This window comes from Strigops habroptila, chromosome 2 (assembly GCF_004027225.2).
Source record: "Strigops habroptila isolate Jane chromosome 2, bStrHab1.2.pri, whole genome shotgun sequence".
In the NCBI taxonomy this organism is placed as follows: Eukaryota; Metazoa; Chordata; class Aves; order Psittaciformes; family Psittacidae; genus Strigops; species Strigops habroptila.
Window position 1 is genome coordinate 93,669,386 of NC_044278.2, and position 15,558 is coordinate 93,684,943.

The 15,558-nt window shown below is 44.6% G+C and overlaps 1 protein-coding gene across 2 annotated transcripts in view; it reads left to right on the forward strand.

Moving 5' to 3' along the window:
- The first annotated feature begins 7,502 nt into the window (after positions 1 to 7,502).
- Positions 7,503 to 15,558, forward strand: part of GTF2F2 (general transcription factor IIF subunit 2) — an 89,261-nt gene continuing 81,205 nt past the window's right edge. Inside the window, exons 1-3 of one of the 2 annotated variants that reach the window (XM_030477618.1) lie at positions 7,503 to 7,715; positions 14,654 to 14,727; positions 15,208 to 15,226. In XM_030477618.1, coding sequence (XP_030333478.1) covers positions 7,650 to 7,715; positions 14,654 to 14,727; positions 15,208 to 15,226 — 159 coding nt within the window. In that variant the 5' untranslated portion in view covers positions 7,503 to 7,649. The remainder of the gene's footprint in view (positions 7,716 to 14,653; positions 14,728 to 15,207; positions 15,227 to 15,558) is intronic. The other variant, XM_030477617.1, reaches the window with a different exon arrangement.

The following is a 15,558-nucleotide window of genomic DNA, read 5'->3' on the forward strand; positions in this document are numbered from 1 at the left end:
GACAAACGCTCTGCTAATAAGAATACTGGAAGAATAATGTTAGATGTGATTTATGTAGCACAGAAAACAAGGGTTTAGAAAGTGCATAGTAAAGTCTTGAAAAAACTGTAACACCCAGGAAGGTTGTTTAAGTGAGGACAACTATGCATGTTAAAAAAGAGTGCAATTAAGTAACGTGATAAAATGCTGGCCAAGAGCTCGAATTCATGGAAGAGCAATGACAGCCACCATAAGCCAGAGGGTAAAAGGAGGAAAGGTCCTGAGAGTCTTAGGGCAGGGAGAAGTAATGGGATGGGGCTTGCAAAGGTAGTGAAAATACTGCAGGCCCTGGAGGGAAATCTCATTGCAGTCAGAAACTGCCTTTTGTTATTCATGGCTTTTTTTTCTGGTAACTTTAAGAAAGAAATTAATGTTCAGCTTTGTTAGATAAAGCTTTAGTGATTCATCCTTAAGAGTATATGAAGTGTTGAACTTCTGACCACGATGGGTCTCCAGAAATGAGAAGTGTATGCGAAACAGGGTGTGAGAGGAGGGAGGTGGACATATCCTGCAAGCTGCCAGTGCCAATTTGAGGGTTGCTGCTGCCAAATGCTCGGTCTCCAGGAGAAATTGTTCTCAGTGATAAGCTTGCACTTTTCAGCAAGAAGCAGACTATGAGGAAATAGCCTCTGATGATAAATAATCCCAGAATCCTTGTATTTCTTTTCCCCAGCCTCATGTGCCACTTTCCAGAAGATAAAATGAAGGAACATGAGGCTGCCAGGATTAGCTGGGGTCCCTGCCCTCTCACCACCTTTCGGCACCCATGTTCTCATCGGATCTTCTTGTTCTCACTGATTTTTATTTGCTCTTCTGCTTATTTTCCTCTCACTGACTGAAATGCTGATTTTATTTTCTTTCATGTTTAACTCATAATAATTAACTAGACGTCAAAATTCAGACCTTATTTAACCTCATTCATCAACAGGAATCCAGTAGAATGCAATCCAGTTGTAGGTCTGTAGCACTTTCTACTCATTCCAGTTTATTCATTTCAATTTAGTGGGAAAGCCCTTCTCTGTGGCAATGTATTTTGCTCTGGTCCATAGTAGCATTATTAGCTTATGCAGCGAAGAGACAAACCACTTCTGTAAAATCGTATTTATTAGATTATTAGCACTGTTTCAGAGAAGTGCCAACAACTGGCACTTAGGCGAAAAGAGAGCTGGTGGTAAAGGCCATTAGGTGGAAAGGCTTTGGAGGGAACCTGCAGGCAGTTTGCAGCAGTAACGAAGCAGACATGTCTGATGCCTCCAGTTAATTATCTCATTGAGAGCTCATTGAGAGGCACTGCTGTGGCTGATCTGCAACGAGGTGCTAGGATGAGACACAAGGTTGGATGCAAATACATGTGGTTCATTTGCTTAAATGATACCATTTAAACATGTAGCATTGCAGGGTACCAGAGCAATCACTTCTGAAGCAATGGTGCCCACAAATTAGATGCCTTTATCATATTTATATATAGAATCATAGAGTGGTTTGGGTTGGAAGGGACCTTAAAGACCATCTAGTTCCAACCCCCCTTGCCATGAGCAGGGACACCTTCCACTAGACCAGGATGCTCAAAGCCCCGTCCACCCTGGCCTTGAACACTGTCAGGGATGGGGCAGCCACGTCGTTCAAAATCAATTTGTTGTATGTTCTTTGCAAAAGGTATTTTTTAAAGAAGAACAATAGAAAAACATACATGTGAACCAGCATCGACTTTAATCAGTCACTGGTGTCAGACTTTCCATTCCATTGTTTGGTTGGTTTATTCCTGTTCCTTAAACTCTCACCTTGATTGTTCTCTGTCTGACCATTCCTTGGCCATTTGGACTCTCCATACAACATCATTCAACTGTGCTGCTTACATAAATTGGATGCAAAATACACCTGAGAGTAACACATACATGATCTCAAAATTGTATATATCTGCCTGTGCTTTCAACCGCGGGCAGCTGCAGGAGGTCATCAGCCAGTCCTTTACATGTTCAGTGTGACCCCTATACAACAGGCTGCCTCCATGGCTTCCCAACAAGAACATCCTGTTTTTCTTCAGTAGCCTTCTAGATTTGTTCTTCTGGTCACTAATATTTTAGCTCAGCTTAGTCACACAGTCTTCTTGTAGGGCCATTGGAAAGCAAAACAATAGTCCACTAGGAGATAATTTCTATATCAATAACATACCCTGGCAACTGCGCGTTGTCTATACCTACATAATTATGGCAATATCGCTGGCATATAATCACGTTTGTTTAATTATAACACAAAGGAAATAAACCCATTGAAAACATTAGGGAATTTTTTTGGTAGCTGAACAGAAAATGCCTCACTCTTCACCAAGTTATTAGCAGAAAGTTCAGAAGATGAGTGCCTGTAGGTACTGCTGACCTTTCGTGCTGAGGTGGTACACCACCAGAGAAAACTCAAGGATCAGAAAAAAACTAAAGGAGTAGAGGACTGGAGAACAGGTAGCACTCAGTTCTGTGTAACATCTATTCACCTACAGTGAAAAGGCGCTTTAGAAAGAAACAAACTGCTCAGAGCTCACATTACCTTTGTGCTATTACTGGATTAAAAATGTTGCATGCTTAAGCCCCTTCTTGAGAAACGCTGGTGAAAAATGCTAGCTAATACTTTTTTATGTCAGAGAGAGGCAAAAGGGACCTTGATTTAAAGAAATAATGTCAATTTCATGGTAACTTTTAAAGAAATTGTTTTACATCAGGTTCAGATCAAATATCTCCGAACTTCTCTGACAAGTGTCCCTTTCTTATTTTACAAAAATTTTGTAGCTGCATCTTTCAATTCTCTTTTTTCCTTCCTGAATATGGTGCAAATCCAAAAAACACAAGAGGCCAAGCTGCCTACAGTCAAGCTCAGTGCACATTGTTAATGTGATGGAAGACATGGTATGGGTGAAACTAGAAGCACGGCAGCAATTTCACTAACCTGAAAACTAGGTGTTCTCCAGTGCATAGCGTACATAAAAATGTGTGGCTGTAAACACATAGAAAGAATTTAAAAGGGTTAATTAATGGCTGAAAATTGCCTTCTGATCAGAACTGGGGTTCTGAGTTGTGTTTTCAGGCAGAAGTGTGATGCTCCAGTTTTCATACTGCCTAGCATTGCACTGAAATGGGAGCTCTGCTGTGAGCTCAATGCTTTTGCACTCTGACACAGAACAGCTTGGGGTGAACAAGTTTGTTATTAATGTATTGCTCAAAGGCAGTCTGAAAACACAACGAATGTAACATATTTTTGGCCTTAAAGAGGCACACTGAGAATCCTTTGCTGCTGGAGGGAATAGATACACAGCTTGACAGCTCATGCTCTGTTTCAGGAATAAGCTACATAGACTTACCTTTATTTTATTCAAAAATAAATTATTATTCTCTGCCGAGATTTTTTTTACCTCTCTGCAGATGATCTCTCTTTTTTTCCAGGTTACATAGACCACCTGCAGTGCAGGCAAGAGAATGATGGATCACAGTTGAAGATGGTAAAGGTTTGTCCTCTGCTTGACTGGACAAGTTCAAGCACTAATGGTAGTTTTGAGACTTAATTCTTGCACACTTGCGAAGCCATGGGCTCTTTGGTGGCTAAAAAATCAGATATTCAGGCTATAGGAGAGACCCTCGCTGTCCAGCAGAGCTCTGCTGATGCTGTGCAGCACTTGTAATGGAGTAGGACAAGCAGCTCTCTAACAATCTCACTCCATTAGTTTTCTTCTTCCAAAATGAGTGACCTGCTCACCTTAATTGGTTTACGAGGAGGCTGGCTGACAGGACTGAATGAAGGCAGAGTATCAGCTGTGGTGGAATAGTCTCCTTCCTGGCTCAATGCTCCTAAGCGAAAGTCAGTTTCTGCAGGAGCTTCCCTTCATGCCCAGCAGCAGATCTCAGCTCTAGCTCCAGACCCAAATGTTTTGACCTTATGGAGGAAGAGCACAGCTCCTGTGTACACAGCTGATCTCAGGGAGTATCCAGATGTGGGCAGCACTTGGCTCCTCCAGCACATGGAAATGCTATAAAGGAGACTGGGAGGGTCACCCCATCCACAGAGGAGAGCTGAAACCAGGTTTCTGGGGCATCACAGTTTCCCAGCGAAAGCCTTCTGGAAACCTGGGAACTGAGAGATGAGGAAACATCCCAAACCTACCAGGAATCACTTGCAGATGCCAAGGGCCCCCATCAAGCATGACTCAAAGAGGTGGTGGTCCTGCAACATGCTCAGCACCAGCAGCCAGAAAACAAGGGTGCTCCAGATGTCTCTGATGAGACCTGCCATGAGGAGGAGTGTGAAATCACCCAAATGAGGTCTCCTAGGTGCATGAATCTAAGTGAATGCTTTCATCTTAAATACCCAAGCTTCTGGGCTGCGAGATGGCCAAGCCACATCTGACCACAGGAAGGAGGTTGTGGCCTCTGGCTTTTAGAGCTGCCCAGCCAGGTGGCCAGCCGTTGTCCTCGCCTGAACTCTTCCCACCCGTATCTTCCCCAAGCACATGGGCATTGCGATGAGATGGGGGCTTGCTGGCTGTGCCCCAATGCCTTTCACAGGAAGGGGAGCCTGTGGCCCAGTGGCGTGGTTTATCTTGCTGGGAGAACCCATGGTTGGATGCCTTCCTGTGGCACATCTGGAGCATGAGACCCAGAGCAGCAATACCACTGCAGCAGTTCAGGTAGGAAGGGGCTTAATGCGATTTCACAGGACCACAGCCAGGAGCTGCAGTCCCTCTCCTCCTCGCCTTGTGCCAGATACACACTTTTCCTCCATACGGAAAGTTATAAAGACAGTGGGTCCGCAAGCTCATTGCTGGCAGAGCAGTGAAAAGGGAGCCAGTTGACTGTGACTCTTTTTATGTCACTCAAACCAATGATCTTCTCTGCTATCATGCACCTGGAGCAGGGTAATTTTGTTCCTCTTGTTATAATTCCACACATGCACTCTGTCTTGCTTATAAACTGAAACCCAAGTTGGGATCCTGCTCATCTCCCCTCGTCCTCGCTGGGCTTTGAGAGACACTTGTGAGTTCCCAATGGCAAAATTCAACTTCAACAGTCCAGCATCAGGCTTTTTGCATCCTTTGCTGTGCTGGTTTTCAACCCGCAATTAGCCCCTTCCTAAAATCGATGAAGAGAAACTGTGTGCGGCTGCTGATGACACTGAAGACTCTTCATCTCAACTACTAGTATGGGGGGAAAAAAAGAGATAAAGAGGTTGTATAAGTCTGAATGTGAGCACCTATCTTCTCAGACACAACATCTGTTTCCGTGCAAGCACAAAGAAAATGGGTGACTAACATTTGCTGGCCCCCCGATCCTCCTCTATGGCGCTAAATGTGTCCCTGGCAAACAGGAGGTTGAGATTTTAAATGAGGAATTAATGAAAATGCAATTTTTTCCTGCTTGTTGTCCCTTTAAATTCAGTTTCCATGGAAACAGGCCTGGAGAGGCTGCCTGAAGGGAGCCAGGAGAGATCTCTGCCTGGCTGCCCTCCCCTCTGGGTTGCCAGCTGAACCACCCCAATTGCCAGGCTTCTACAGAGGTTTTTGCTATTGTTGTTTACACCTGGAATAGGAGAGATGGCTCCTCATGGGTCCTTCTCTAAGGAGTGGAGGTGGTCACGCTACCGTCACTCTACAGTCACGCTACCGTCATGGGTCTCTTGCAAGCAGCACTCCTCTCCTTCCATCACGCGCCTGGTGGACCGAACCCACCGCAACGCCGCCTTGCTGAAAATGTTACTCCTGTTAGCATCATCAATTCCACTGCTTTTTTTCTTTTTTAAAAGTGGTGGTGGGTGTGATGTGAGCACGCAGACCGAGCTGGAGCGTTGGCAGAGGGACAACTTTGTCATTAATTCAGTGTTTGTCCAAGGGGAAAATTTGACATTCCACCTGAAGTACTGCATCCAGCTCTGGGGTCCCCAGCACAAGATAGACACAGACCCGTTGGACTGAGTCCAAGAGGACTTGGTCAGAGGGCTGGAGCACCTCTCCTATGGAGACAGGCTGAGAGAGTTTGGATCGTTCAGCTTGGAGAAGAGAAGGCTCTGGGGAGACCTTCTTGTGGCCTTTCAGTACCTGGAGGAGGGCTACAAGAAAGAGAGACAGCACAGAGAACCAATGGAATAGGACCCAAAAGCAATCAGTGGAATAGGACCCACTGTAAAGTGATGGTGTTTGTCTGTGTAGATCCACCCTTTTTCCAGGTAAACAAAACCTAAAGGTCTTAGACCTATAACATTGAGGGGTTGCACAGTGCCAGGAATGGTGGCTGTTTTTACCACTGTGGAGATGCACCTCTTCCATTTTCATTAGCATTTGATGAGATGCCTCTGGTGTGTCTGTAAAAGGTTGTCTTAGTGAAATCTGAACTTTTAGTGGAAGCTGAGTAACAGCACAAGCTTCATCCACCCTCCCAGCTGCATTCTGCAGACAGGAACAGGTCCAGTGTGAAAACAAAAGTAATTTTAAAACGTAATTGCCCCTAATCAGAATAGTTCAGTGTTAGCTGTTGCTGCTTCAGATACGCATAAAAGCATTGCTCTCCTTGGTTACCTAGATGCTTGCCTGTGATTAGAAAGACAGGCTAGCGTATCTGAGATGTAGTACTGAGATCGCTTTCTGCAAGCCAGGTGAACAATGTCTTATCGTACCAGACATACTCGCTATTCACTGCTGGTGCAGTCTCGGAGTATGACCTTCACTGTTGTGCAAGCAGACTTCAAGAAGGATGTAAAACTGTACTGGGGAAAATTCAAAGAGCAATGGGCATGACCAGAGGTCTAGAAAATATGACCTATGAGCCTTAATTGAACGAATTGAGGTTGTTTAGTATGAGCGGAGACAAGCCAAAGGGATATATCTCAGTGGAGGGATAAAGGAACACTGCAGAGAGGAAGGTAATAAAATGCTTTCCATGTCCACAGTGGTGTCCCTGGTGTTAGGAACAGAGACATAAAATCGGGACTTTGAGAGGTTACCAAAGCCCGACACCCCCATCTCAAAGCAGGACGGGCAGACGCTTGCTCCCTCCTGACTTCAGACTTCAGATGGTGTCTGAGACACCATCCCGCCTTCAGCCTGTTCCACTGCTTCACTGAGAGTTCCCTTTGTGGAAAGCTAAGCCTAAATCTTCACTTTTTACCTATGGTAAACGATTCACCTGCTCTTTTTTCCTCACTTTTGTGATATGTGGGGACACTGTGATGCCTTGACCCCTTTCTCCAGAGCTGCTCCCAGCCCGCCATTTCCTGCCCACAGGGAAGAGCACTGTCATGGTGGTGTCTTCCTCTCCAGACTGCTCCTCTCGTTTCTCTAGAAAGTATTGCTGCCATTCTCCAGCATGTTCAGATAACCCTTCCTGTAAAGGGGGGGAGTAGTTTTTGCCGCCGACATGTCGAGGCCCCCCCTTACCCGCGGCCGCGCCGGGGCGGGGACTCGAACCCTTGTCCTATCCCGCTGCCGCCTTGCTCCGCGAGCGGAGGAGGTTTGTCCGCCGCGGGCCACCGTCTGCCGGCGGTGCGCTGCCGGGCGGGTAGCCCGGCCGCGGGAGCCGGAAGAACCTCTCGCGTGTGCCGCCCGCCAGCCCTGTCCTGCGCCTTATCCCGGCCCCGCCATGAGCGAGAAGGGCGAGCTGGACCTCACCGGGGCCAAGCAGAACACCGGCATGTGGCTGGTGAAGGTGAGAAGCCGCCGGCGCAACCCTGGGCCCGGCCCGGCGCGGCCTGTGGCGACTGGGCCTACCCACCCCACACACACCGTGCCCGGGCAGGCGGGCGGCGGGTCCCGCGGCAGAGGCCGGGTGGCAGCGCGGAGTGGGCCGTGCCGTGCCGTGCCCGGGGCGCGGTGGGAGCCGGGGTTGCCCATGTGAGGCTTGCCGGGTGCCCCGGGGCTGCGATGACCCCGTTTCCCAGGTGGTGGGCGCGGGGCTGGGCGAGCAGCGAGGCAGGTGTCCTCCCGGCCTGCTGCTGGGGTACATAGAATCACAGGATGGTTTGGGTTAGGAGGGACCTTAAAGATCACCTAGTTCCAACCCCCCTGTCTTGGGCAAGGACATTTTCCACTAACGTGGAGCTCCCCAGGGAACAGTGGGCTACCTACGAGCTGTCCTTGGCCTGGGCTTTAGTAGGAGTAACAAACATGGTACTGTAACTTTTGTTTTCCCGAAACTCTCAGAGTCGGTGAAAGTTTGAGTGCTCCCAAATTCACATTCCGGTTAAACAAACAAACAAACAAACCCCAACAAAGCCCAAAGGAAAGTAAACGCCTTTGTCTCATTGCTACAGCTTGCCTCAGTGCTAGAGAAGTGCAGCTGTAGTGAAAGTGCTATGAAAAGGTACAAAAGTCATCAAGTCAAAGCACCTATCTGGTGCAGGGCCACGCTTGCAGTTGCTGCCGCTAATGAGGGTGCCACTGCCAACTTACCAGCTCTGCTCTGTGGAGGGGCTTTCTGTCAGCATGGCTTGGCCCCGTCTGCTGGGCACAGCAAGCACTGGTTCAGGAAAGAGGACACTCACAGCTGAGGGTGCGGGAATATGTGCCCTATCTGCCTTCTTGTCCACTGTGGATTTGCCCCTGTTTTCCTAGTCCTGTATTTGCTCTGTCCGGGGAGAAACAATAGTTTCCTCCTCTTCCTCTGTTCTTCTGACATATGGAACAGGTTCAGGCCATCAACTTGAAAGACTCTGTGGGGATAGGATAGTACCCAAATACTGGTCCTGGGTGGTGAGGGGCTGTGACTCCATCATATTTCAGCTACTAGAATATCTTATTGTGGACCTGGAAAACGGTGGGGAGTTTCAGACTTGCTTTGCTCTGCAAAAGTTCTGTTGGTGAGTGAGTCGCTACATCTGGCTTCCTCTTTCATACTGACACCTGAGTGTTTGGTTTTGTGAAACCATAATGAACACTGCACGGTGCTCTAATTGTAGCAGCTTATCCAGGACAGTAAAAATGAAAACTGACAGCAGAAAGCTGCAGAAGTATATCATGACATACTGAGTGACAGGATGATAAATGGTGGATGAAATTCAGAGTTGAAAAATCTAATCTGATGTGCTCAGAAAAAAACTATCCTAATTATACATACACAGCAACTGGTTCTCTGAGGTCGTTGTCATTCAGGACAAGGTTTAGGTTTTCAGTAGATGTGGATAAGTCCCTAAGAATGTCATGTCAAATGAGCAGACTCAACATTGGGCATGACTGCAAAAGATACAGAGAGCAAAAGAGAAAATATTGTGCTATCATGTTGCCTGTATCTTGAATATTGTGAGTAGTTCTGATCTCATCTTCCCCATTGTGGAAGTTATACAGTGGACCTGTGTAACCTGTATAGAAACAGTACAGAGAAGTGCACCAGCGATGATCTGAGGAACAAGGAAAGGTGGCTGTGGAGGGAACTCCTGCATATGTTGTTACGTATCAGGTTGGCAAGATGACTGACATGGAAATCTTACAGAGGTCTGAAGGCATGAGTAGTGCCAGAGGTGGATAAGGAAGAAGTGAGTAGGGAAGAGTCAGCTCGAACGCGAGACTTAGGGGTGTGTCAATTCATCTGATGGGACTCAGAGCAAACAAAGCAGGTACCGTTTTGCACAATATGTAGTTAAATTTTGGAAGCTATGAATGTCAAAACTGCAGAAGCTCAGAAAGCCATTAGACAAATGCAGGCAGGAAAATATAATTGAGAGATTTAAAATGAATATGTTTTCATACCCCAAGGCTTCTGAGTAAAGGATCCTAGAAATTAGAAGAGCATGTTGGAGAAATACCTTTTCTTCTTATGTTCTCCTCTTAGTCTGAAGCACCTACTGTTTACTGCATTTGTAGACAGGGCCCTGAACTTGCTTGTCTTTTAGTCTGGTACAGTTTGGTGTTTCTTGAAGCAAGCCAGGAATTTTCAGGCACATCTGTACTTATAGTTCATTCCACTCAGTGAGCACAGAGCCTGGGAAAACTGTTCTAGAAGGGACACTTAAATATTGCTCTTCCAAGTAAGTGTTAATCTAATCCTTCAGTCACATGGTCTGAACTTATCATTTGTCTGTCTTCTTGTATAATAATGATGATTAAAAAAATATTACGAAGTTGCTAATGTTAATAGCCATAGGAAGGGATGTGCAGGATTTTATCTTTTGAATTCCTTCAGACCTGAACTTGGAAACAATAATCCTTGTTACTAGGACCTTCAGCACACTTGGAGGCATGACAGTGTGTAGCACCTGTACTTTTTTTTCTTCACTGTATAGGATAATAAGGCTGAATTTATCCTTCGAGGGAGAGAGCAATCAGTTCTGCTGGAATAAAAAATCTAGTTTATTTAATTTCCTTTTAGGATATATTGTGCCAGCAGAGGAAGTGTTCCAGAGAGACTACTTAACAGGCAATAAAAAATGTGTGGTGATGAGTATTTTAGAAGCATGAGCAGTAAAAGGAGGTACCAGCAATTGAGTTGCTGTAGTACAAACCCAGAAAGCAGCTCAGATAATTTTTTCTTTGTTTTCAGTGAAAGCTAAGATAAGGAAATATTATAAGAACTGTTGGTTATGTACTTGTGATAAAGTGAAGCCCATTTAGTGTTAGCCAGTAGAATTGTTATTTTTTTTAATTATTCCCTGTGTGGTGGTTTGGGTTCTTTATTTATTTAATCTGCTGCATTGATCTATATTTAGAAAGATGATATCTTTATGTAATTTCTTTTTTGGATGTCCAAAGGAAAATGAATATGTGGATACTGACATCAGCCTTACTCAGTTTCTGATGTACGTACTGCATATGGATTGCTATATAGAGAAAGAGCTGATTAAATTTCACACAGAAAATTGGAAGAGGTTTGTTACAGAGAGGGGCTGCTTTGTGTGTTTTGTTCCAAAGGCAGATAGAAAGCTATGAATAAGCTGAAAGATGCATGGAGCAGGAGCCCTCATGTCATATACTACCTGCAGGGTGCCTCGTGTACTGGAGCCCGGGTGTTTGTGTGATGTGAATAGCAAGTAGAAAGCAGCAGTGTAAAGAGGTCTTCAAGTGATGCTACTTAGCACGTCAGATTTCTTCTCGTGATTAAATTGTATGGGTTTTTGAGAGAAGAGTGTTCTTACGTACAAATCCCACAATAAAGGCCACTTGCCTTGAAAATGTTTAATAGTCTTTCAGTATGTGAGGTGCTCTGTCCACAAGGCAGTCTTTCTGTGGGTACATATTCTTCAAAATCCTGCTGTGGGATCTTTGAATATTCTTTCTGCTCTTACTGTGAAAGCAGGTCGCTCTTGTTTTCTCTATGTTCTTTAAAGGAGTATTAAGAGTTTGAAACCCAACTGTTCTCCAAATGTTAAACTTCTATTATGCTGAAGCTAAAAGAAAGTGGCAAATTAAGATGTCTAGAATGTGTAAGCCCATTTAATCATTCCCATGATTGTTTATGCCACTAGTGTGGAGCTACAGAATTTAGCATGTGGTTTTGAGAGAACCATCTGGTTTTAACTGAAGTATCTGGGTATAGACGTAATCCTTTGATCACAGTCCTTCATATCCCTTTTTCTTTCCCTGCATAGTCCTTGACTGCAGGTAGGCTAGCAGAAAGGTTATTAATTGCATTCTTTGAGACCATTTCCCACGCAGCTGAAAGAAGCAGGATTGATCTGCAACCTCTTAATCTGAAAAAATTCCCTGTCTGACTATATTGTATAGCAAGTCAGTGATTTTAACAGCATGAGAGTCCTTCACTCCTTGTCCACTCATACTCAGTGTGTGTCTACCTTATTACCTGGCAGTACAAATTAGATATAGATCAAATGTGAGCACATAGTAATATTTCTAGTGAATCAGTTGGAGCACATGTCATAGCATTTACCTTGGCTTTAGAAAGAAAATTATTTCTGATCTGGCATGAATCCAGTAGAAAAGCCACTGTAGAAAATTACCACTTTGAAACCTGTGGAAAAAAATCTGCATTGATGTATTATGCCAATTCATGGCTTTCTGTTGTGCATTTGTGGCATTTTTGACCCAGTGTTAGGACTTTATGGATACCTGGGCTGACATTTAGTTTGGCTGAGCAGTTGGAGGACCTCTGGATTTTTCTAGCTATTCCACAGCACTTCGTGGCGTGCTGTGAGACTAAAGAAAGTGCTGTGCACCAGTACTGTGATGTTTTCTGGGTTTTTTTGAAGAACAGGTAAATGCAAGTTGCTGTTTGTCAGCAAGTTCTTGGAACAGGCTCTTTGCCTTCTCAGCTGTGCAGTGGAACTTGGCTTATTTTTATTCTATGCAAGACTATGACATGCCTCTTTGCTACTTGAAACAGAAAATGCCACAGGCATAGTTTAGTACTTTCTCACTGTCTGTGTCTCACACCATTTTTCTATGTGGGCACAGATGTTTTGAGTTGCTGTGGACTGTGTGAGCCAGAATAAACTTTTCTGTACCAGTAAAGAACATTGCTGCAAAACTACAGATTGTAGATTTGTCCTGATGTGTCATAAGCATATGAAGAAAAAAGATATAAAGTTCTTGTATTGGAATACTTTAATATGTGGCTTTGGAACAGTAAATGATTTTTCCTTTACCAAGTCATTGTTTTGCTAGACACTGAGACTACTGTAGGTCTTTAAGATGATATTCTCACACCAACTGCTGGATCCTTATTAGAAAGATGTTTACACAAATTAGTTGCTTCTATTAGACTGCTTTCAGCTTTTTCCTTTTGAAAAGAATCTGTAAGTTTCATATTACTTGAACATGTTACAGTTAGTTTTAACTAGATACGAGATTGTCTGTATTGCCTCAGGTCTGTATTCCATCCCTTGATTTGCCACAGTGCTTCTACATCTAGTAGCTTGTGTGTAGGGAGAAAACTGCTCCAATCTTGCATTTGTTGTGCTAATGTGTGTCCAGTCTTCATAAAAAGCCATCACGGAAAAGACAGCCATAATTGCTGAATGGTGGGGGGGAAAAGCTATGATCTGCAAAATCCATGTGATCTGCAAAACATTGCACTCTGTGCTTGTAACTGATTGAGCTGTCTTCTTGCAAGGAAAGATAGACATGGCCACAACTGATGGCATGCAGTGAAGCACAGAAGGTAGACAAGTTCCTTGTTCCTCTGGGGATAAACTGCTTGAGGCTTGAGGTGCCTCACTAGGGCTGGATGCACAGACGTACAAGCTGATCTGGGAGCTCCTCACTGGGCAGGCCGCCTTTTGAAGTGTGGGGAACTGTGCACTCATACAAGTGTTGAGATTTATAGGTGTTCGTCAGCAATAGCACCGTGTATCAGAACGACCTCTTATCATTTTGATTTCGCAGATAAATGTTGTCATCTTTAAGCTTCTCTTTAAGGAGAACCAGGGTAACTCTGCTGAGCACTGGACACGTTCTCCAGGCATTACTGTGTCCAGAAAAGAGAAATGTTGTTGCTGCTGCATAGAGCCAAGCATGCATCATTACGTTTGGGACACATCTGTGAGTCCGAGGAGCGTGGGCATACATGGGCATACGGCACGGTGGCAGCAGCAGCAAGGCATTGAGGCTTGCTGTGGAAGTGCCAGCTCTTGGGGTGCACTTTACCTGGCAGTAGTTAGCTGCTACTTTTTTGGCCAGAGAGTGGAGAGGTAGACTGTAATTTCACCTAACAGTACATTGATGGGAAAAAAGGAGAAATGGGTCCACTTGGAAAGACAGCTTCCAGCTTGTTGGTTGGTAAAGGAGGTGACTTTACTGTCCATCATGAGCCCAGGTCACCCAATGCTGCAGAAACCAAAACCTTTTTAACTGAAGCAATTTGTGTGTAGGTATGTCCTTGCAGCTTGGAGCAGGTTTTTTTACTTGGATGTATGAGGTTAAGCAAGGCTGCTTGTTCCGGTCCCTGTACTGACCTCTGCTTTGTGCAGCCATATCCTGGGCTGCATCAAAAGGAGCGTGACCAGCAGGTCGAAGGAGGTGATCCTGCCCGTCTACTCTGCTCTCGTGAGACCCCACCTGCAGTACTGTGTGCAGTTCTGGTGTCATCAAGATAAGAAGCGCATGGAGCTGTTTGAGCAAGTCCAGAAGAGGGCCACAGAGATGATCAGAGGGCTGGATCACCTCTTGTATGGAGACAGGCTGAGAAAGTTGGGCTTGTTCAGCCTGCAGGAGGCTCCAGGGAGACCTTAGAGCAGCTTCCAGTACCTAAAGGGGGCCTCATGAAACCTGGAGATGGACTTTTTACAAGGGACATGTAGTGACAGGACAAGGGAGGATGGCTTTAAACTGAAAGAGGGTAGATTTATATTAGATACAAAGAAGAAATTCATTACTTGGAGGGTGGTGAGGCCCTGGCACAGGTTGCCCACAGAAGCTGTGGCTGCCCCATCCCTGGCAGTGTGCAAGGCCAGGATGGACGGGGCTTGGAGCAACCTGGTCTAGTTGAAGATGTCCCTGCTCATTGCAGGGGGATTGGACTAGAAGACCTTGAAAGGTCCCTTCCAACCCAACCCATCTTGTGATTCTATATTGTCTACTGTATTTAGTTCATACTGTAATCTGAAGTGGTCAGGGAAAAAGCATTTAAATATATACACATACACACTTTATATGGAATTTTAAAATCTGCTTTTTTTGAGATGTGCTCTCTCTTCTTAGGTCCCCAAATACTTGTCACAACAGTGGAGTAAAGCTTCAGGAAGAGGTGAAGTGGGAAAACTGAGGATTGCCAAGTAAGCCTTTACTGTACCTTTACTGGTTGCATTTTGTAGAAGTTACCTGTGGTAAAATAGATTATGTTGCATCTCTTATAATACATAATTCTGTTTCTTGCAAATACTGTGCATATTTCTATGATACCTGAATGGTACCTGCTTGTGTAGTGATTATGAATATAAATTATATGAAATTGTAGTGGGGAGTGGCTGTATCCCGTTACATGATGTTTGATTTCTTAAACTCAGGAAATATGCACAACTAGCTGGAGAATGTTCTTTTAACTTACATGTGCTATTTTGCTGCTTCTGTTCTCACCTGCTGACTTTTCCCATTTATTCTTGGGCATCAGCATAGCAAAAATAAAAAAAATACTAAGCAGCTCAGGAGTGAAGATGAGTAACAAAACTAGAATTTGAATTTGCTTTTTTATCAGGGAAGCTAAACTTGTGGAATTAGATTATGGAAACTAAAACATTAAATATTTTCTTTTGCAGAAATCAAGGAAGAACAGAAGTAAGTAATTACTAAATACAAAGGCTGTGAATGTGTTACATTTTGAATTCTGAAAAATTGTTTAGAACATGCTAGTTTCTATTCATGTTTATTCATGCTGGTTTTCTATTTCATGATTAGAACATGCTGGTCACGTATTTTTTGCTACACCTGTAATGAAGCATTGTACCAGCGAATCAGGAGGCGCAAATTCTGCCCATATGAGCTCTGTCCCTGGATTTTCTGTGCTCTCTTTGTTCCCTAAGTTTGTTTACCCATCTGTAGCAGCAGTCATAGTAGCAACCTTCTCTCTAAACATTTTGAGATGCGTTAGTGCAGAAGGCTGTCAGAAC